Source organism: Canis lupus, chromosome 7 (genome assembly GCF_003254725.2).
Source record: "Canis lupus dingo isolate Sandy chromosome 7, ASM325472v2, whole genome shotgun sequence".
Taxonomy (NCBI): domain Eukaryota; kingdom Metazoa; phylum Chordata; class Mammalia; order Carnivora; family Canidae; genus Canis; species Canis lupus.
Window position 1 is genome coordinate 69,632,341 of NC_064249.1, and position 22,501 is coordinate 69,654,841.

Below are 22,501 nucleotides of genomic sequence, written 5' to 3' on the forward strand. Positions count from 1 at the left end.
GGTCTCCCATGAATGAAATGTCTCCTAATATGGAACTAGCATTCTCCACATAGTAACTAGGTTTTATTTAAGCAAAGACGATTGCCAATAAAAAGCTAAAGCATCTACTCCCAGCAGTGGATTTGACTGAAAAACCAGTCTCCATGCAGAAGGTCCTATATTTCAGAAGTTCTCATGAAACCAGCATATGCGCATCCTTATCCATCTGCTATGATTATTATATGATCATTGGACTCCAGGGCCCAAATTTTACGCAATCAAGGAGCCTATGACTCAAGAGCAGAAATTGTTGAGTGCTACTGAGAAAAAAAGGAAAACCAAACTATATGAGATTAGAAAAATCATATTCTGAAAAGGAAAGGCAACCATTTCCTCTAAAATATGAATAGAGAAAGGACAAGAAGTAAAATACCTGGATTTAGGGACATGGAGAAAAGTTAGAAGAAAAATCAGAAGACTATAAAAAGGCTTGAAGAAGTGGAGCCACAATCAGTATTGTAGAAATCAAGTGAATAGTTTCGAGAATGAGGAGGTTAGTCAGTAGTATTAAATTGCAGAAAAGCTGAGTAAAGTTGAAATGGGGCCACTAGATTTGACACATCATTGGTCACCTTTGCTAGATCTATTAGATAGAGGTTTTATTTTTTTTTTTTTTTTTTAAGATTTTGAGAGAGCAAGAGAGAGAGAGCGCACAAGTAGGGGAGGGGCTGAGGGAGAAGCAGATTCCTGCCAAGGAGGGGTCTTAAAGGATCTTGATGTGGGGCTGGATCCCAGGACCCTGAAATCATGACCTGAGCTGAAGGTAGATGCTTAACTGACTGAGCGACCCAGGTACCCCAAGGTAGAGTTTTGAACACAGGATCCAAATGGTGGACAGTGCCCAGGTTTAGGGATCAAGCCAATCTGCATTTTAATCCCATTTTTGCTACATAGCTTCATAGCCTTAAGTACGTTATTTAAATTCCCTGGACCTCTATTCATTTTTAAAATGGAAGTAATGATATTGGTTCATCATAGGAATATAATCTGTTAATACACAAAGCAGCACTTTTTTGTGACTAAGAGCAGTAAGGGATTTAGAGCCAGACTTGATTTAGTGAATTCCGCTACTTGGCTTTGTATCCTTGGGCAGGTCACTCTTAAGTGTCCATTTCACTACCTATATAACAGGGATGATAACCTCCAAGTTGTATTGTGAAAATCAGAGACACTAAAGCTAAATGGTCTGGCACACAGTAGGTATTCAAAAAGTTACTGCTCTGTTTACCAGTGAAGGGTCTGAAGTTGGCAATGAAGAGAAGCTTGAAGGGAAGGTAGGATCAAAGGGCTCAGATTCAGAGATTCAAGCCTGTTTGTAGACAGAGAGGAAAAAGACTAGAGGAAACAATCAGTGACACAAAATGAATCATGTCCAGGAGATAGGAAGGGATAGAACCTAGATCACATGTTGTAGGATTATCCTATTATCCTGGAGAAATAAAAATGGATACTGTTCCCTCTGAAAAGAGGGAAGGGTGGGTGATAGGAGTTAAATGGTAGTTGGAAATAAAAGGCTGAGGTTAAGAGAAAGGTCCATAGTTGTTTGATAGTAAATTAGCTCAAACTAGAATTTTATTATATTAGTGCTCACTTTGGCAGCACATATACTAGAATTGTATTATACTAAAGGGTTAATACGGATTGAATGAGAGTACATAAAAAAGTCTTACCAGTTTCCTGGTACCAGCTACATGCTGAAATAATTTAGATTTCTAGAGTAGATCCAATATGTAGACCTGTTTGTATCTTCCTAGGTCTTCCTTAAGTGTACAATTTATTTCCCTGAAACTTGATTTTTTATTATCCTTGAAGGCATTACCAGAACTAATCCCACATGGAAGGCCCAGTTTTCCCAATGCTGCTTCTCCCATTTCCACTTGCTCTTGAATGTCCAAGTACCTGTATCCTTTTACCCTAGATTCTGTCTCCCTACTCAGGTAGTGTCCTAATGTCCTAAAATGTATTTTATAGTTGTAATGAATATACAACTTGTTTTTTAGTTTAATGTATCTCAACTTACCTTTCATGTTTTGATATAGTCACCATTTTTATTTTTAGCCATTCTTTTTAATGACCACAATTGTCTTTGACATGGATATGCCCTAGCCATTACCCAAGTGGTAGATATTTAGATGTTGGGCTTTTCATTAATAAATATGTTTTTCTTTTGAATCTAGAGAACAATATACCTTAGAATTCATTATTTTTTATAACAGGGCTCTCCTCTATGGTGACAGAAATGCTCTCTCTGCTTTGCAATAAGGACACTAGCCACATGTGGCTATTGAGCACTTAATGTTTCTAATATAAGCGAGGAGCTGAGTTTTTAATTAAAATTTAAATAGCCACATGTGGTCAATGACTGTTGTATTGGAAAGCAGTTCCATAAACAAATACGGAGATCAAAATCAAGGTACAGTCTGGGTCCCTCAGCTATGATCTTAATTAAGGTGGCCAAGGTGATGGCTTATGGGATGATAATAGATCTCTTGAAGAACTCTATGACATAGACCGAAGGAAGTCAAAATCTTCTGATTTTGAGTGGAAAATTACACTTTTGGACCAAAGAGCACACTGCAGCCAAGGGAAAGAGTAAATATTTTAGAATGGTGTGACTTGTCAGAAATTGCTTTTCAAATTATGAGAAGATGCATTCCCTAATGATCCAGACCCTGGACAGTGTTTCCCAGATGAGGACCCCGGCGTCAGCATTCCCAGGGTGCTTATTAGAAATGCAAACTAACGGGGATCCCTGGGTGGCACAGTGGTTTAGCACCTGCCTTTGGCCCAGGATGCGATCCTGGAGACCCGGGATCGAACCCCGCGTCGGGCTCCCGGTGCAGGGAGCCTGCTTCTCCCTCCGCCTGTGTCTCTGCCTCTCCCTCTCTCTCTCTCTGTCATGAATAAATAAAAATTAAAAAAAAAAAAAAGGAAAGTAATGCAAACTAACGCCCCACCATGGAGGTACCGAATCTTGAGTGTGTGGGGCTCAAGAATCTTTTACAAAGCCCTCCAGGTTTTGCTTACAGGTGCTGCTGTAATACTGGTAGAGTGCTGAACACATGGTTCCTACTACAAAGATTTCTAGGATAAAAAAAAAAAAAAAGATTTCTAGGATATAAAGGCATTTTTATTTCTCTTCCCCAGCATGTGTCACACTTTCAGGCAGGCACTCACAAGTGCTGGATAAAGGTTTGGTATTAGGATGACTTATCTATCCTCCATTACCCAGAAATAGTGCTATTCCTCTATATTATTCCAGATGAGGAAACCGAAGGGTATAGGCAACAATCTCTAAAACAAAACCCAGATCATGTAACATCGTGGCTTCCTGCTTCAACGAAGAGCATTTTATTTTAAGATTTCATTTATTTATTCATGAGACACACACACACACACACACACACACACACACACACACACACAGGCAGAGGGAGAAGCAGGCTCCATGCAGGGAGCCCGACGCGGGACTCGATCCCGGGACTCCAGGATCAGGCCTGGGCCGAAGGCGGCGCTAAACCGCTGCGCCCCTCCCCCCGCCCCGAAGGGCATTTTACAGGGAGCGCGCGCTCCTGCCCGGGTGTGCGCAATCCTGTCCTCCGCTGACCCGAAGCAAAGCATATATTTTGAATAAAACTTTGTCGTGGTTGGAAGGGAAGAGTGGACGGTCACGGGCTGGCCGGGGTCTGGAAGGCCGGACAATTTCGGGTAGATGTTCCAAGGCCCGCGAAGCTCCGTCGAAAAAGCGTTTCCCGGAGGCAGGTGCGCGGGGCCGCCGCCCTCCTGCCTCCCGCAGCACTAGGCGGGACGCACCCCAAACAGTGACTCGTTTGGCCTCGACCTCCAGCGGAACTAGGCGGGCTGCACCCTGGCGCGCTAATCTGGGAGCCCAGGGTGCGCGGCCTCCGCCCGGGGACCCCCAAAGCCGGAGGGACCGCGGCCCGCCCCCGCCCGGCCCCGCCCGGCCCCGCCCGGCCCCGCCCGGCCCCGCCCCGCCGGGCCAAATTCCAGGCGCGGCCCGCCCGGCGTGCGGCGGCCGAGGAACGCGGAAGGGCCGCGGGCACTGCGGCGGGAGGCGGGGGGGGGGCGGCGGGCCGGGGGCTGCGCCGCACGCCGGGGGCGACGCAGCGGCGTGTCCCGCCGCCGCCGCCGGAGCCCGGGCTGTGTTCGTCCGCCCCGGCAGGCCCCGCGGCCCCCGCCCCCGGCCCGCGCCGCTCGGTGCCGAGCGGCAACCCCGCCGGCATCCCCCCGTCCCGAGTTGGATCCAGCCGCGCCTTCCGGTGCGCTTTCCGGCCCACCTCTCCAGGCAGGAAGTGCCGGCCGCCGCCGCCGTCGCGCCGCAGCCCAGCCGTCGCCGCCGCCGTCGTCGTCCTGTGCGGGCAGCCGGGCTCTGGTGTCGCGCGTCGGTGAGTGGCCCTCGCCCCAGCGCACGACCCCCTGGGGCCGCGCCCTTCCGCCCTTCCAGCCCGCCGCCCGCCGCCGGACCCCGCCCCGGGGGGCAGGGGCAGGGGCGCGGGGCGTGGGGGGCCGCGGGACCCGTCAGGGTGGGCGACTGGGGCGGGCGGGGGGGTCCTGGCGGCGCCCGGCCCCGGCCTGCAAGTGCAGAGGCCGGGTAGCGCCGGGGCGGCGGGAGCCGGGCAGGGGAGACGCCCTGCTCGCCGGGCCCCCAGCCGCGGGTACACCGGCCCTGCGTCCTCGGGGTGACTTCACCCGCCTGGTGCCTGCCGGCGCCTTGCCCTCGCGGGCCCAGGGCCCATGAGGGGTGTTGAGCGGTGCTCTGTGCGCCCACTCGGTGCTGGGTGCTTCTGTGCACCCCCCCAGGTGCTGGGTGCCTCTATGTCCTCGCTCGGTGCTGGGTGCTTCTGTGTGTGCCCTCCGCAGGGTGCTGGGTGCCTCTGTGCCCCCCAACACGCTGATGGGTGCCTCTGTGCCCCTGGACACAGTGCTGGGTGCTTTAGGTGGGGGTCCGCTGGTGCCCGCGCTTTGCCTTAAATGAAGAGTCCCAGACTGTTAGAGAACCTGTACCCGAGTACGTGGTTGGTACGGGCTAAAACGTACCGATTCCTGTAGGGGTTGTAACTCTACCTGTGTCTTGCATCTTATAAAGATTTAGTTCATTCTTGTTTATTGAAGAAAAGGATGAATAACAAAAGTCAAGAAAGATCTCCTGGAGAAAGAATCATGACCTCATTGAAGACCTTGGACTCAGCCCTAGGAGGTAGAACTTAAGTATTTCCGGCAGGATCTGTAGTAGGAGGTAATAAGACCAAAAGCTGAAAAGGTGGGAATTGTGTCGTGTGAAAAGGAGACAGTGGGGAGACCAGCCTGCATGGAACAAGAACTAAAATGAAAAATAGTTGGATATAATAAGGTAGGTAGGTAGGTAGGTAGATAAGTGAGGTGTTTTCATGGATATCTTGAAAACTTGACTGTGAAATAAAAGATTATGTAAGAGGCTTTAGGCTGTCATTTTGGATTCTTTAGAAAGAGAGTGATAGGAAGAAAGGGGGGTGTTGAGAGGATTAGTTTGGCAGCCTTTTTTTAAGATGGATTTAGAATGCTCTTTTGGTCAGAGAAATTTTAAATTTTAGAATTTAAAAGAACCTTATAGATTATCTTGTGAAATAGATTACCTGTCTTATAGATTATCTTTCATTTTATAATTGAGGAAACTGAAACCCAGGGAAGTGAATTTGCCCAAGGTCACTCGAAGGATTCACATATGCCGTCCATCTTCTCTGAGCATTAGGTGGACCCCACTGGACCTCATAACTAGGGGCACAGCTTTTTGTTTGTTCAGGCTCTGTTGAATGAAACAACTTTTATAATGGTTGGCTTGATATTCATTTATGCTTTAAAAAGACTGAGTTTTGACAGGATGAACTGAAAACTTCTGAAGGACAGCTCTCCAGGCAAGGTTTGTAGGATTAGGAAAGGTAAGAGCCCAAAAATGGGGCTGGTTGCCCCCCTCTTCTAGGATTCGAAGACACCAGGTATCTGGGGATGATTTTTGTTGCCAGAATCTTTGATATCTTCCTTATTCTGCATGTTAGCTGTGTGGTGATGTTGCTTGGTACTCCCAATATCCATGTGTTCGTGATAGAGAATTTCAGCTGTCTATACATAGGATACCAGGGGCCAGTGGTACAAGCTTTGGAGCTAGACTTCCTGAATATAGATCCTGAATTTAAACTACATTTTCTAGCTGTGTGGCTGCAGGCAAATTGTTTGTTCTCTTTGCCCTAATTTTCTCATCTGAAAAATGGGGATAACAGCATCTATATCATAAATTCTGAGGATTAAATATGTTAATATGTAAAATGCTTAGAGCAGCGGCTAGCACATATTTAGCACTCAGTTATTGTCTGTTATTACCATTGTCTTCTTGGTACAGAACGGGTTAACTGATAAGTTTTGTTGAGGATCTCTTGGGGAACGGTCCGGTAGAGTTAGTGCCGAACCATGGGTAGACCATAGAGAAAAGATTTATTTGGGGAGTCAGATCCGGGATCTACCTTATATATGTAATTCTGTTTGCAGTAGGAGGGAAGCATATTATTTGCTTTACTAGTATTTATGGAGCACCTGCTGAATGTAAGGCATTCTACTATACCATACAATCCAAGGTAAAAAGGCTAAATGCCATAAAAATGTATAAGTAAATGGCAGGACAAGAGGACAGTACTGGGCAGTAAAAAAAATAATAATAAATACACCAGTGGTAAATCCAACAAGACATATGAATCTCAGAAATATTATATTGAGTGAAAGAAGTCAGGCTTATAGAATATACACTGTATAATTCCATTTCTAAGGATGTCAAAGACAAAACTATAATTGATTTAATAAATTTCTGATTTATAGAAATCTGAACAATGGTTGTTTATAGGAGAGGGTCATTGACTTGAAAGGAACTTTCTGGAATGTTGTTAACATTTATAATTTGATTGGAATGGTGATTACATGGGTGTTCACATTTATAAAAACTCATTTTTAAGATCTATACATTTCACCATGTATAAATATCACTATAATAAAACAAAATGATATGGGAGTTCAGGAGATGGAGAGTTTACTGCCAGCTGTGATGATCATAAAACACATAATTAAAAACTGACAGCATTATAACGTATATGGTAAATATTAAAAAATGTATGATATGGGGAAAGCTTAGCTGGTACTGATACTAAGAAGAAAGCTGTAAAAATTGTGTTTGGCTCTGTAAAAGAAATAATAGATATAATAATTTATAGATCCGATTACATATTTGCCTAAATATGCAGCATAAAAACAATGATATGTCATTAAGTATATGAAGTTAATTTTGTGGACTATTTTAGCTTGATTATATACTAAATTCTCCTTATGATTGCTGTTTTCAGACTTTTGGCTCATGTATCCAGTCATTTGATCTTCCTAAGTAGCACTAACATTAGTCTTGACTATAATAATGACCATGGGAATCCATGAGAAATTTCCAAAAGTTCTGATAGACTGTAGCGAGTGTGAGAATTGAATCAGAAATGACCTTAGAAATAAATAAATAAATAAATAAATAAATAAATAAATAAATAAATAAGAAATGACCTTAGTTTTTAGCAGAACTGCTCTCTGCTTTTTTGCATTCATTAGGTTAGGCCTCTTCTTGTGCCTTTACTTACAAATTGGACTTGCTAAAGGAGACCCCCTAACCATCCTGCCTCTGGGCCTCTCCACTACCATTCTACTGGAACTTGGCTAAAACTCAGACTCTTTATCATCCCTTGCTCACAAAACCAGCTCCTCTTCCCTCCCCAGTTACATCATTTTTGAGAAGTAACTTTATGCTCCTGGTTTTTCTTTTTCTTTTTTTTAAGATTTTATTTATTCATGACAGACACAGGGAGAGAGAGAGGCAGAGACACAGGCAGAGGGAGAATCAGGCCCCATGCAGGGAGCCCGATGCAGGACTTGATCCCAGGACTCCAGGATCACACCCTGGGTTGAAGGCAGGAGTTAAACCGCTGAGCCACCCAGGGATCCCCGCTCTTGTTTTTCCTTTCCTTTCCTTTCCTTTCCTTTCCTTTCCTTTCCTTTCCTTTCCTTTCCTTTCCTTTCCTTTCCTTTCCTTTCCTCTTTTCCTCTTTTCCTCTTTTCCTCTTTTCCTCTTTTCCTCTTTTCCTCTTTTCCTCTTTTTTCTTTTTCTTTTTCTTTCTTTTTCTTTTTCTTTCGGTTTTTCTACCAGTACTGAAGAAAAGCACAATACTTCAAGAATAGAGCTTTGAGAAAAAAACCCTAATTAGGAAGCAAGAAGAACTAGCAAATCAGCATAGGAATCAGAAGAACAGGGTAGTGTTGATGGGAATGTTGAGGTAGTGGTGACCCTGTTGCAGGTAAAAGAGATAGCCACAGGAGTGCCTGACTGGCCCAGTCAGAGCATGTGACTCTTGATCTCAGGAGATGTGAGTTTGAGCACCATGTTGCGGGTAGAGATTACTTAAATACCCTTTTAAAAAGTAATTAAATGGTTTTAATAACTGTGAATAACTGTGCGTTAACACTTAAAAATCTAGATGAAATGGTTAAATTACTAGAAAAAAACTTTTTAAATGGCAAAAATTAGGGGTTCCTGGTTTGGCTCAGTTGGTAGAGCATGCAACTCTTGATCTCAGGATTGTAGGTTTGAGCCCTACACGGGGTGTAGAAGATTACTTTAAAAATTAAAATAATAGGGATCCCTGGGTGGCGCAGCGGTTTGGCGCCTGCCTTTGGCCCAGGGCGCGATCCTGGAGACCTGGGATCGAATCCCACGTCGGGCTCCGGGAGCATGGAGCCTGCTTCTCCCTCTGCCTGTGTCTCTGCCTCTCTCTCTCTCTCTCTCTCTCTCTCTGTGTGTGTGTGACTGTCATAAATAAATAAAATTTTTTTTTAAAAAATTAAAATAATAAAATCCTTTTTAAAAGGAAGAAAGAGGAACCCACAGAACTTGGAGAAATTGAACGGAAGGAATTAAAATTTTCTAACCTGGAATCAAAAATTTCCTGTCTAATACAAACTTGACTGTGGCCATAATTCTGAAATAAAGGCACTGCCCTATTTTAATATTAAATAGGCCAAGGAAACAGTGGCTTTACTAGTTTTCTAGTACTATATAACCAATTACCCCAAACTTAGCACCTTAAAAAACAACAGTTTCTGAGGGTTAGGAATTGCAAGGCAGTTTAGTCAGTGGTTCTGAGTCTCATGAGGTTGCGTCCAGGTGTCAGCTAGGTTTGCAGTTATTTGAAGGAAGATCCACCTCCAAGTTGGCTGACTCCTATGGCTGGCAAGGCTCTAGGCAGCTTGATGTTGGCTCTAGGCAGGAGGCCTCAGTTTATTGCCACATGGACCTTTCCATAGGGCTGTGGAGGGCCCTCGTGACCTGGTGCTGGCTTCCTCCAGATTGAGTGGTCTGAGGGAGAGCAAGGCAGAAGCTGCAATGTCTTTTACAAGGTCACACACTATCATTTTTGCAATATCCTATTGGTTATGAAGAGTAGCAGAATATGACACTCCAAAATACACTACTTTGGCATAAGGATTATTTTAAGCTGAAGGCAGTTGAAGCTGACACAAGAAAAGCACTCTGTCCTCCTATTTGCACAAAAGCAGGACATAAATTTCTAAAGGTGTCCTTCCTCCCCTCCCTACCAGGAAGAACAAAGATTACTCTCTGGAGACAACTTTGCGACTCTTATCAGTGGTGAAAGCCCTAACTTCAGTCTACATGACAAGCCTTACCCTGTTTACTGTGTAACCTGCGGAACTAGCCTCTTCCCCTCACACATACCTTCCATTTGTCTTTACCTGGAGATGATATTTAAGCTGAGTTCTAAGTTACTTTTCTGAGTTGGCTGTTCCTGGATATTTCCCATGTATACATGTTAATAAACTTCTGTTTTTCTTTTGTGAATCTATAATTATATCAGCCAAGAACTCAGAAAGGTAGAAGGAAAATTATTTTACCTTTCTCCGCAGGTCAACCCTTTTCACTGTTGAAGGGGATTGCACAAGGGCATGGGAAATGTTGAGAGCCATCCTGGAGTTCGGCTACCACTGTAGCCAAGGAACAAGTTCAGATGCTCTCAGAGGCCAGGCAGTCACATAAACAAATTCCAACTGTGACAGGAAGCTGTAGGGAGCAATGGGAATTGCACACTGAATACTCATTATCGACAGGAACTTGGGAGTGCTGGTCAAGTGTTTCCTTATCATAACGGTTTTTCAAGATGTCTGAAATTTGTTCTTATTAAAGTAACTTCAGTTTTTTAAAATGTTGGCAAACTAATTCTGTTACTTTAAAAGGCTTTTTAAAAGGTCATCCTTGGGAGAATTAAATGAACCGGCAGACTGCATATAGTTTGGTAGTCGCCAGTTTGTGACTTCTGATCTACTTCTTTTATAGATGAGAAAAATGAGGCCCAGGAAAGCTAAAATGACCAAAGGTCATGTAACTTGTGAATGACAGAACTGGAGCTAGTATCCAGATCTCTAGATTAAAACATAATAATGGTCTCCACTGAAACATAATAACCAAATTTTAAAAACTGAAGGGAGCTCAGTGAATAAATAGTGCTTTCTAAATTGTTAACTCATTTGTTCTCAATCCTCATGCATGGAATCACCTGTGGCACTTTTTAAAACAGAAATTCCTGAGCCCTACCCATTATTCAGTTTCAGTTAGACCAGACTAGGACTTAGGCATCAGTTTTTTGTTTTTGTTTTTTTTTTTTTAAACTTCCAAGGTGATTCTAATGTGCAGCCAAGATTGAAACCAGAAGGTTAACTGCTGTGAGAGACATGTTTACTTGCCGTATGGTGACAGCAACTGACTGACTTAAGATACTTAAAGGAAGAAACCTCAAAGGAATGTCGGAGTCCTAGGGAGCTGACGGACTGTGCCCCATAAAAGCCAATAAAGTCATATAGGCTGGATGGAGTTCACAAGCAGTTTCTGCTTATTAGTGATTATTGTGCCCTTGTTTTGATTTACACATCAGTATTACAGGTATTCTGTAGACATGTGGATTTATTATCTAAATATGTTGACACCACAACCACATAGACCAGGTATTCCCATACCTCTGTCCTTATAGCTCTGTATAACAGTACATACAACCTTTAGTTCAGTCTATATGAAAAATTTACAAAAATAATGAAATAAAAACTTTGAAGAGAAAATGAGAAGCTTTTACTGCTGTTCAGTGTTCTTCATTACATTAAATACTGTTATATGAATTTTCTTAATTACAGTTTAAGAGTGGGGCTTGATGGTTGTTTTCGCTTTAACATGTATATGTTAAAACGTTAATTTGGCAGTGTTAGATAAAGGTTTCAAGCCTTTATGATGTCAAGCCAAGGCCATGACTGGTAGGAAATACTGTCACCTAATTAAAGAAACCTACATTATACAGTCCATTCCACTATGCAATTCTATTCATTGCACTGGAAACATTGGTTTCCCCAGTATAGTCTAAATTTATTTGAAAACTCAAGATTATGGGAGACAAACCAAGAGAAACTCAACCATTGGAAACAAACTGAAGGTTGTTGGAGGGGAGAGAGGTGGAGGATGGAGTAACCGGGTGATGGGCAATAAGGAGGGCACATGATTTAATGAGCACTGAGGTTAACATGCAACAGATGAATCACTGAACTCTACCTCTGAAACTAATAATATATGTTAATTAATTGAATGTAAATAAATTAAAAAAAAGAAAACTTGAGGATTTGAATTCAGAGGAAAGTTGCTACTCAGAAATCAGTATTGGGGGTGGGAGGTGCCTGGGTTGCTCATTCAGTTAAGCATTTATCTCTTGATTTTGTCTCAGGTCATGATCTCAGGGTTGTGGGATCGAACCCTATGTGGGGCTCCCTGCTAAACGAGGGGAATATGTTTGAGGTTCTCTCTCCCTCTATCGCTGCCCCTCTCTCCACTCTCTTGCACACATGTGTGTGCTGTCTCTCAAATAAAATTTTAAGGAAAAAAAAAGAGTCAGTGTTGGATACTTGGTAGTATTGAAAGTTTTTAAAAAAAACTTTTGTGGTAAAATAACTAGAAGAACATTTAATACAAAATAAAAAATATAAAAGTAGAAATAACCTTTAATAAATGGGATTGAACCCCAGCTCTACTCTTAGGTGACCTTGGGAAGGTTATTTAATAGCTTCGATCTTCAGTTTCTTCATTTATAAAGCAGGTATGTTAAGTTTAATGCACATAATGTGCCTAGCACGAGTCACTCAGTAAATGGTAGTGGAGCCATAAATTGAATAAACCTTTAATTTTCTCTCTGGCGTCAACACATTTTGGGATGGAAAAATAGCAAGAACAGAAGTATGTAAGATAAACTGCATGGTGCCATGGACACATACAAGCAGTTTGGTGTTGCTAAAGGAAGAGTACAAAGCAAAGAATGGCTAGAGATGGGATCCCTGGGTGGCGCAGCGGTTTGGCGCCTGCCTTTGGCCCAGGGCGCGATCCTGGAGACCTGGGATCGAATCCCACGTCGGGCTCCTGGTGCATGGAGCCTGCTTCTCCCTCTGCCTGTGTCTCTACCTCTCTCTCTCTCTCTCTCTCTCTCTCTCTCTGTGACTATCATAAATAAATAAAAATTTAAAAAATATTTAAAAAAAAAAGAATGGCTAGAGATAAGGCTGGAAAGATCATTGTAAAGTATGGAAAGGAGGACTCTGTATACCATGCTTAAGAACTTTTTTTTTTTTTTTTAGGATTTTATTATTTATTCATGAGAGACACAGAAAGAGAGACAGAGACACAGGCAGACGGAGGAGAAGCAGGCTCCATGCAAGGAGCCCGATGTGGAACTCCATCCTGGGAATCTGAGATCACTCCCTGAGCCAAAGACACGCTCAACTGCTGAGCCCCCCAAGTGTCCCACATGCTTAAGACCTTGTACTCTCTGTCCTATAGGAAGTGGGGAGCCAAAGATTTTTAAGGGAAAGATAAGGTCATATTCATGTGTTAGACACCACTGGCTGGAACATACAGTTTAGAGGGATGGAGAAGCAAGAAGATAGGTTAGTTGGCCATAGAAATATTCTATGCAGAAATAATGAAGGCCTACGTAAGGATGGTGGGAGAAGAATGAGGAAGATGAGCAAATCTGAGAAATATTTAAGAGGCAGAGCTTGATTCATCCGGAAGAGGGATGAGTTGGGGATGACTCGTAGGTTTCTTGCTTAGTGAATAGGTAAATTATAGTATCATTAATGGAAGACAGAAAACTAAGAAAATTTAGAAATGGGAATGAATTCGGTTTTCGGTACACTGATTATGAGTGTCTGTGGAGTGTCCAAATGGGTGCCTTTCACAAGCAAGTGGATGTTAGAATCAGGAGCCCAATGGAAAGTTCAGACCTAGGATACAGACTTGGGAGTCCTCAGTGTTGTCACACCAGTGAGAGTTGATGAGATCATCCATGGAAAGCAGAATGGGAAGAATTTTAATAAGCCATGGACCACTAGAATATTGGGAAACATGAATATTTAGGTGAGTGGAGAAGATAAAAGCCTAACAAAATGGAGGAGGACCAATCATAAAAATAGAACTGAGATAAGAGTAAATTGGTATTACCAAGTCAAATGAAGCATTTTACATAAACCAACCTTCCAATATCACTTTTAGGAGTCTCCGTTGTTAGAGTGGAAGGTCTTCCAAGGTTGGGAACCTTGTACTGTGTTCCCATTTTGGACATTTCATTTCTACTATTACTGTTCACCAAGGCCAAGAGTTGTTGAGGCTCCAAAGAAAAGAGGAATAAAATGATGTCAAATACAACAGAGTGATCCAAGGAGTTCGACTGGATTTGGCAGTTTGAAAGCAGTTGCAGTAGAGGGATAAAAGCCAGATTGTGGTGGGTTGAAAGTGAGTAGGAAGTGAGAAAAAGAGGAAGCCAAGATATTTATCTCAGAAAGAAAGGAAAAAGAGAATGGTAGTTTCTTTGGGGGGTAGAGTTCTTTTCAGAACAACTTTGCCTCACTTTTCAGCTGATAATTTATCAGCCGATATATTATGTGTGTATGTGTATAGTGTTTAGTACCATATGCATATATAAATGTGTACAGTTTTAAAATAAAGCACAGGGGAAAAAAAACATTTAAAAAAAGAATTTTTTAAAAAATTTTATTTGAGGGATGCCTGGGTGGCTAAGCAGTTGAGCGCCTGCCTTCGGCTCAGGGCAAGATCCTGGAGTCCGGGGATCCAGTCCACATTGGGCTCCCTGTGAGGAGCCTGCTTCTACCTCTGCCTGTGTCTCTACTTCTCTCTCTGTCTCTCTCATGAATAAATAAATAAAATATTTTTAAAAAATTTATTTGAGAGAGAAAGCATGAGCAGAGGGGGAGAAGCAGACTCCTCACTGAGCAGGGAGCCCGATGCAAGGTTCAATCCCAGGACCTCAAGATCATGACTTGAGCCGAAGGCAGACACTTAACCAACTAAGCCATGCAGGTGCTGGGAAAAAAAAACTTTTTTAGAAGAAATTATGGTGTTATTACATTGAGCTTATTACTGCTCTGTGCCCTATTTTGATTAGGGCCATTTAGTGAATTGCTCATCTTTCACCTCCTTCCGTGATGCCTTACTCGCGGGGGTCAGACTTGCCTTACCATCTAATGGAATTTCTAGCCTTATTGGTTACCTCCCTCATTCTTTCTCACAGGTGTTGCCGTAATAAAAACCTTTGCATGTTTAATCCCATCTTGGCATCAGCTTCTTGGAGAATTGCAGAAATGTTTTAAGTATAATATACTTTTGGGTTAGATGTGGGGTTAGCATGACACAATAATTATTTTTTAAGAATAAAAATTTGGGGATCCCTGGGTGGTGCAGCAGTTTAGCGCCTGCCTTTGGCCCAGGGCGCGATCCTGGAGACCCGGGATCGAATCCCACGTCGGGCTCCCGGTGCATGGAGCCTGCTTCTCCCTCTGCCTATGTCTCTGCCTCTCTCTCTCTCTCTGTGACTATCATAAATAAATAAAAATTAAAAAAAATTAAAAAAAAATTAAAAATTTACTGGGCAGCCCCGGTGGCACAGCAATTTGGCGCCACCTGCAGCCTTGGGTGTGATCCTGGAGACCCTGGATCGAGTCCCACATCGGGCTCCCAGCATGGAGCCTGCTTCTCCCTCTGCCTGTGTCTCTGCCTCTCTCTCTCTCTCTCTCCTCTCTGTCTGTCTATGAATAAATAAATAAAATATTTAAAAAAATAAAAATAAAAATTTACTCTGGGAAATTTTTCTAAATGACTATTGCACAATTCACAGATATTGAGAGAACTAATTCTTATCTTCAGATTTACTATCTTTTGTACGTATTCTATCTTGAAGAAGTAGAATCATAGAATTTTTAGCATGAAAAAATTTTAGTCCAACTGTTTTGGAATAGGAACAATTAAAGCTTAGACAAGTGCCTTGCTGGTGGGCCACATTCTGTCTCTGATTTAACCTTCAATATAACTAAGCTCAAATAAGCTAAGTTACAGGACAGAAGGGAAAATTAACATTTATGTGGGATAGAGAAGGAGTTGGAATGTTTGAGTACGAACTCAAAGGCTGGTGTACTTCAAACCTGTACCACTAAGCCAAGCTTCAGTAGACCCAGTGGGATATTTTTTTGGATTGAAGAAAGAAATAAACAATGTAGATTAAAAGTCCAAGACCAGGGGTGCCTGGCTAGCTCAGTCGATCAAGTATGCAACTCTTGATCTCAGGGTTGTGAGTTTGAGCTCCAAGGAGGGTGTAGAGTTTACTGTAAAATAAAGTTCGAGACTAAAAGTCCTAGAAACTCGGTACAGAGTTGCTGTGGTCAGCCACTGCCCCAGCTAATCTGCTTTCATACTATGAGGCTGCACAGTTAGAAAACAGTCCCCAAGATTGCCCTCATTTCTGATACTAATTGTAAATTTGGGTCCCCAAGACAACCCTCAGGTTTGGTAATTTTGCTAGAATTCTCAGAATCCTTAAAAGCTGTTATACCTTGGTTATGGTTTGTTGCAATACAAGGATTCAGATTAAAATCAGCCAAAGGAAGAGATATACAGTACAGAGTCCAGGAGGGTTCCAAATCAGAGCTGTCAGTTGTCCTCCCATGGACAGGGTTGACTCCTCCTGGCAAAGAGGTGTGACAATATGCATGGAGTATTGCCAACTAGGAAAGCTCACTTGTTCCTTGATATCCATAGTTTTTATTGGCGCTCCATCATGTAGATACTGTCAGGTGCTCTGTGGCTGACCTCAGTCTCCAGCCCCTTGAGAGGTCAAACTGATAACACATGACCCATTACCTCTACAATAACACTGTTAGATTGTCTGATGTGACTCAAGACTCCAGATATCAGGCAGGATATTCCACAGGCTTAGAGATTACCCCCCAGAAGCACAGGGACAAAGGCCAAGCCTCTCTTTGGGCAATATTGTTTATTTCATAGGGCTATTGATTGTATACTTTAACCTAGATAATACCTATCTCATAGGGCAATTGTGAAGATAGAATAAGACATTGAATGGAAAAATTGCTCTGGTCTCTGGATTTTCTAAGGTTATATGTATGATAGAGCTGAGATTGGAACTCAGGACTTTCTAATTCCACAGCTGATAGTATTTTTGTGTTGTGTTTGATTATTTAAAACTGCAAATAAAAAATGGAATGAAATATGTTCATTCTATGAGACACTTTTTTTTTTTAAGTAGGCTCTATGCCCAGTGTGGAGCCCAACGTGGGGCTTGAATTCAACCTGAGATCAAGATCTGAGCTGAGATCAAGAGTAGGACACATAACTGACTGAGACACCCAGGCACCCCCTATTTGACATCTGAATTATTGGTGGCTTTCAGTAGAGTATTAGAGGCTGTCACGAAAGACATACTATAGAGAATTGAGAAGTGATTGGAAAGAAGAGAAAATGGTGACAGTTGAGTATCAGATTGCTAGTCTAAAAGTTTTGTCAAAGGAAAGGGGAAATGAGGATGAAACTACAAAGGATGCAAGATTAAAGAGTAGGTTTGGAAAAAAAAAAAAAAAGAATAGGTTTGGGGTTCCTGGCTGGCTCTGTTGGTAGAGCATGTGACTCTTGATCTCAGGGTCCTGAGTTCAAGCCCCATGTGAGTTCGAGCCCCATGTTGGGCATAAAGATCCTTTTAAAAAAATGGTTTCAATAATTTTGTTAAGATGAGAGCCTTTTGGGATCCCTGGGTGGCGCAGCGGTTTGGCGCCTGCCTTTGGCCCGGGGCGCGATCCTGGAGACCCGGGATCGAGTCCCACGTCGGGCTCCCGGTGCATGGAGCCTGCTTCTCCCTCTGCCTGTGTCTCTGCCTCTCTCTCTCTGTGTGACTATCATAAATAAATAAAAATTTAAAAAAAAAAAAAAGATGAGAGCCTTTTGAATATGTAAACATGTATTATACAGTGACTATACTAGTCTCAGCGAATGGTCCCTCACTTAAGTCTCACTTATATTGAAGTAGAGACTGTTTTGCTGTAAAACAAGATTGCATGAGCTTTTCTGGTTTTCACATTGTATTTTGAAAATCTAAGGCTCGGAGAGGTTATGCTAATATTGGTAATAAAGTGGAGTAAAAAGAATGCCTATTGCATTGGACTGTTAGGATCTATTGGGATGATGCCTGTAAAAAAGTATGGTGAAGTGTCAACTTTGGAGCTTTTCTCTTGAGGGAAACCCCAAACCCTCATAATAGTGCTTGGCACATAGTCAGCTACTCAGTAAGTGCTAGCTATTGATATAGATTTTTCAATTAACTTCTACTTAATAAAAATGGGTTTCATGAAATTTGGAGGCAAGCTATATAATAATTTCTATTCTGTTTCTTAAAATTTTCAAAACTACTTTATTCCTAGCCATTTAATTATAACATTGGAAATAAAGTTTAAATGTATATTTATTCCTATACAATTGAAGTAATAATTCTACATTAAGATATTTTTACTCACTAACTTTAGGTGTTACAGGTTCTTTTTGTTTGTTTTATGCATTCTTTCTTCGTGTTTTTTCTTTTTAACTCTAGAATTAAACAGCCACCATGTCGAGCAAAAAGGCAAAGACCAAGACCACCAAGAAGCGCCCCCAGCGCGCAACATCCAATGTATTTGCTATGTTTGACCAGTCACAGATTCAGGAGTTCAAAGAGGCCTTCAACATGATTGATCAGAACAGAGATGGTTTCATTGATAAGGAAGATTTGCATGATATGCTTGCTTCTCTAGGTAGGCTTTTATATTCTTAATATGCCCACTTCCCAAAAATAATAATTCAGTGTTGGATGAATTATTTTTTGTGATGTGTAGTATTTCCTTTTCTCAAAGGCCTTTTGAGAGCTGTCTGGGTGAGAAGGGCTGTATTGGGGTTGGCCAGTCATAAGAGGATTTTATTTATAATTTTTTTTATAATTAAGGTAAAAGAAAATATAAAGATACAAGATTTAAAGCAAACAAACTATGCTTTGTCATTTTGGTATACGGGTGTTAATTTATTATTCCTTTTAGGATTTTGTTGTTTATTGTGATCTTAAAAGGATGAGAGGGAATGTCTTCCATGTTCCATCCCAAGTCAGCAGTGACTTACAGTTGGGAATGGCAAGCCTAGGAGTTCTCTGTAGATTGGGCAGAGAAGGTGTGCAGGTCAGGGAGGGCCTAAAGTTAGGCTCTATACTCTGGAGTTTTCTTGTGCTTGACATTAGGCAGAAAGGACAGTTCAAGGGCCAGAGAGCAAAGAGAGAGGTTGTTATTCTTTTCCTCTTAGTAACCAGGACACAAATTTGTTCCTATATTTGCTTTTTTTCTAATATAATATTTTGAAATTTTTTAAGCCTGCAAAAAGTTGAAAGAACTGCATGATTAAAAAAAAAAAAGAACTGTATGATAAACATGCATACATCTGTTACCTAGATGACCTAGATGTACCAGTTAACATTTTGCAACATTTTCTTTATTCAGAGTGAGATTAAAATCAGGATACCGAGCTAAGTTATTGACTTGGAAGTAGGTTGGATCCCAGTGTTTTTCATACTCAGAATAGCTAAGTGTACTCTTTTGAGCGGGTCACTACTGAAAAAGGCCTGGAGGAAAACTGAAGGATTTAGTTGTATTACAAAGATTGAACATTCAAGCCTGTGCCTTGCTCATAATAGATGCGTAATTAATTTTTGTTAGGTAAATGAGGGATAGTAGAGTAAGAGGCTGACTTTGGGTCCTTCCATTTTGGGGATCCTCACAAATGCCTAGATTAAGAGGAACCCTTTGTTATTCCAGAAATGAGCTCTCAATTCTAAACCAACCTAATAGTTTTAGCTTAAATGACCAACTTATTAAATAAATTTTTGAAGCATACCAATTCATGGGCAACTTTGCCACAATGGAAAATACAGATATTTCAATTTTTTAAACAACTGGCATTGAAATGCCTTAATGGACCTTTAACATTAACATTCAAGTTGCAAAAATGTGTCATTGCCTGGTTCATGGTTTCAGGTGCTTGTTTTTGTTTTTTTGTTTTTTTTTTTAATAAGATTTTATTTATTTATTTGAGAAAAAGTGAGAGAGAAAGAACATGAGCTGGGGGGGGGGGGTGCAGAAGGAGAGGGAGAAACAGGCCCTCTCCCTGAATAGTACTTGATCTCAGGACCCTGAGATCATGATCTGAGCCAAAAGCAGATGCTTAATCAACTCAGCCACCCAGGTGCCCCTCAGGTGCTTGTTTTTAATGAAAAATAGTGAAGGAAAAATTGTAGAAAGTACCAATGAATGAAAAACATTTAACCTAAGCCACAATATATTTTTATAATGATATATCAAAGATTTTTTACATTGTCAAAAATTGTCTTTTAAGAATATTCTTAATGCAAAAAATAAAAATAAAAAGAATGTTCTTAATGCAACTGAATTGAAAAAATGGTTCCATGTGGTGATGATATAACTTAAAAATATGCTGGGGAGCATAACAGTAACCAAATAATTATGTATTGAAATTAGTTCTTTGTCCTTAAATGTTAAAATGTGAAATCTTGTAGGGAAGAATCCAACCGATGCATACCTTGAGGCCATGATGAATGAGGCTCCAGGGCCCATTAATTTCACCATGTTCCTCACGATGTTTGGTGAGAAGTTAAACGGCACAGATCCGGAAGATGTCATCAGAAATGCTTTTGCTTGCTTTGATGAAGAAGCAACTGGTGAGTACTCTTTGTTTGTTCACGCCCACCCTCATTCCAGACTATATGAAACACTTTTTAGGAAATGAAAAAAGGTGAGTAACATGGAACTTGTTTTAAAAAATGAATATCATTTATAATAGGATTATATGACCAAGAATGGGGAGTTCACAGGTATGTGGGTCAAAAAGCTACCCAGTCTGTGGTATTAATTTTTGAATTTGGTTCGGAGCTTCCTGAAAGCCAAATAGAGAATTGTCTGTGAAATAGAATTTCTTAAACAATGAAAACTACTTCTTCAGGAGACTATAAATCTCACCAAAAAGTAAAATTAACTAACTTGAACAGTTAAAAAAATCTTTTCTCTCATTTTGAAGAGTATAAAGCCTAGCTGTTCACATCTCTTACTTCTTTCATTTCCCCTTTCCTTCTCCGTTAACCCTCTCCTCAGCCACCTGCACACTTACTCAGATAAACTCCCTCCTTCCTGCTTCCCGTCTCCACCTGTTACAACCTCACTGTCCCTCCTGCACTTTTGGTCTGTTTTTCTGGGCAGCTGCCTTTTTGTTTTTCTTTACATCTCTGAAATACAGAGGGCTTTTTTTTTTTCCTCTAGAAAACACTTTCTTCAAATTAATTTCATAAGCATTATAATCTAATAACTGGTCTTTTAAATGAAAGAACTCTAAGGGCGCCTGGGTGGCTCAGTTGGTTAAGCGTCCAACTCTTGGTTTCAGCTCAGGTCACTATCTCAGGGTCATGAGATGGAGCCCACTTGGTGCAGAGTCTACTTGAGATTGACTCTCTCTACCTCTGCCCCTCCTCTACTCACAGAATCTCCCTCCAAAGTAAATAAAATCTTTTTTAAAAACTCTCTAAAATGAAAGAACTCTAAAATAGGCAAACAATGATATAGTTACACATTGCCTTAATTCACTAATTTATTCTGTTCACATAAATGTGCATATTCTGAAATATTTTCTAACACTGACCTAGTTTAGAAATGAATCATTAGGGACGCCTGGGTGGCTCAGCAATTGAGTATCTGCCTTTAGCTCCCGGTGTGATCCCAGATCCAGGGATTGAGTCCCACATCAGGCTCACTGTGAGGAGCCTGCTTCTCTCTCTCTCTCTCTCATGAATTAATAAAATCTTAAAAAAAAAGAAAGAAAGAAATCATTAAAGTGCCAGGAAGTATTCATGACTCTTCTCTCTCTACTGCCTTCCAGGCACCATCCAGGAAGATTACCTGAGAGAGCTGCTGACAACCATGGGAGACCGGTTTACAGATGAGGAGGTGGATGAGCTGTACAGGGAAGCACCTATCGATAAGAAGGGGAATTTCAATTACATTGAGTTCACGCGCATCCTTAAACACGGAGCAAAAGACAAAGATGATTGAAAGAACTTTAGCTAAAACTTCCAGTTGCTTTGTCTTTGTTTTAATTCTCAGACACTTTCCCCCACCCTCATAGACCTGTTGCATGCAACTTAGTTTCACAGCTTGGCCTCTTTTTTTGATCTATTTATTCTAGATCTTTCTGCCACTTAGCACTTGTATAATCAGACTGCAAATGGGGTTGAGGTTGTAAATTGTGCTGAAAAAGAGATTGAGAATAAAAATCAACAAATGTGAAAGCCCAGGAAAATATATCTGGTATTTCTGGTTTTGCTGGATTTTTACATTTTTATAATAATAAAAACACTATTTTGAAATAAAGATTATGCTGAGTCAAATGGAATATAATGGAAAGTTAAACAAAGAAGTGGTAGTTGGGGGTAGTGTTTTTTTGTTTGTTTGTTTTTTTCAGATTTCCAGCTTCACATAATTCAAATTTCATGGTAAAGCTGATTTTTCACTGATGTGGGACCATGTTCTTCAGAACTTCTAAGTACAAAATAACATTATTATGCAGTCAGAACTACTTATTGCCTTTAGGTTTTTTTCATGCTTTTCATAAGTCAGATGTTTAAACTTTTGGATGATAAATATAAGATATTTCTGAGAAAACATTTAACATTTTATGGATCTTAGAGCCTAAGAAGATGAGGCAAAATTCTGAAGAATAGTTTTACTAACATTTATTATGTGTAAAGCACTGCACATAGGTGATTTTTTTCACTGAATCTTCCAACAACCTTGTGAGATACATTTTTATTAGCTCTGTGTTTCAAGTGGGGGAACTGAGCTCTGCAGAGTGGAGTGATTGATCAGTCACTAGAGTAAGTCAGAGGTGGGATTCCAACATGGGGCACCT

At 41.3% G+C, this 22,501-nt stretch overlaps 1 protein-coding gene across 4 annotated transcripts; it reads left to right on the forward strand.

The window, feature by feature from the left end:
* Positions 1 to 3,590: 3,590 nt before the first annotated feature.
* Positions 3,591 to 21,963, forward strand: LOC112648016 (myosin regulatory light chain 12B). Of its 4 annotated transcripts, none has more exons than XM_049111843.1 (4): positions 3,591 to 3,747; positions 18,102 to 18,300; positions 20,103 to 20,264; positions 21,473 to 21,963. In XM_049111843.1, the coding sequence occupies exons 2-4, from the start codon at positions 18,117 to 18,119 to the stop codon at positions 21,643 to 21,645; spliced, it is 519 nt and encodes a 172-aa protein (XP_048967800.1). In that variant the 5' UTR covers positions 3,591 to 3,747; positions 18,102 to 18,116; the 3' UTR covers positions 21,646 to 21,963. The 4 variants fall into 4 exon arrangements, with proteins under 4 accessions (XP_048967800.1, XP_025285180.1, XP_048967802.1 ...); XM_025429395.3 differs by lacking the exon at positions 3,591 to 3,747 and adding an exon at positions 4,293 to 4,445; XM_049111845.1 differs by lacking the exon at positions 3,591 to 3,747 and adding an exon at positions 5,178 to 5,296.
* The last annotated feature ends 538 nt before the right edge of the window (positions 21,964 to 22,501 follow it).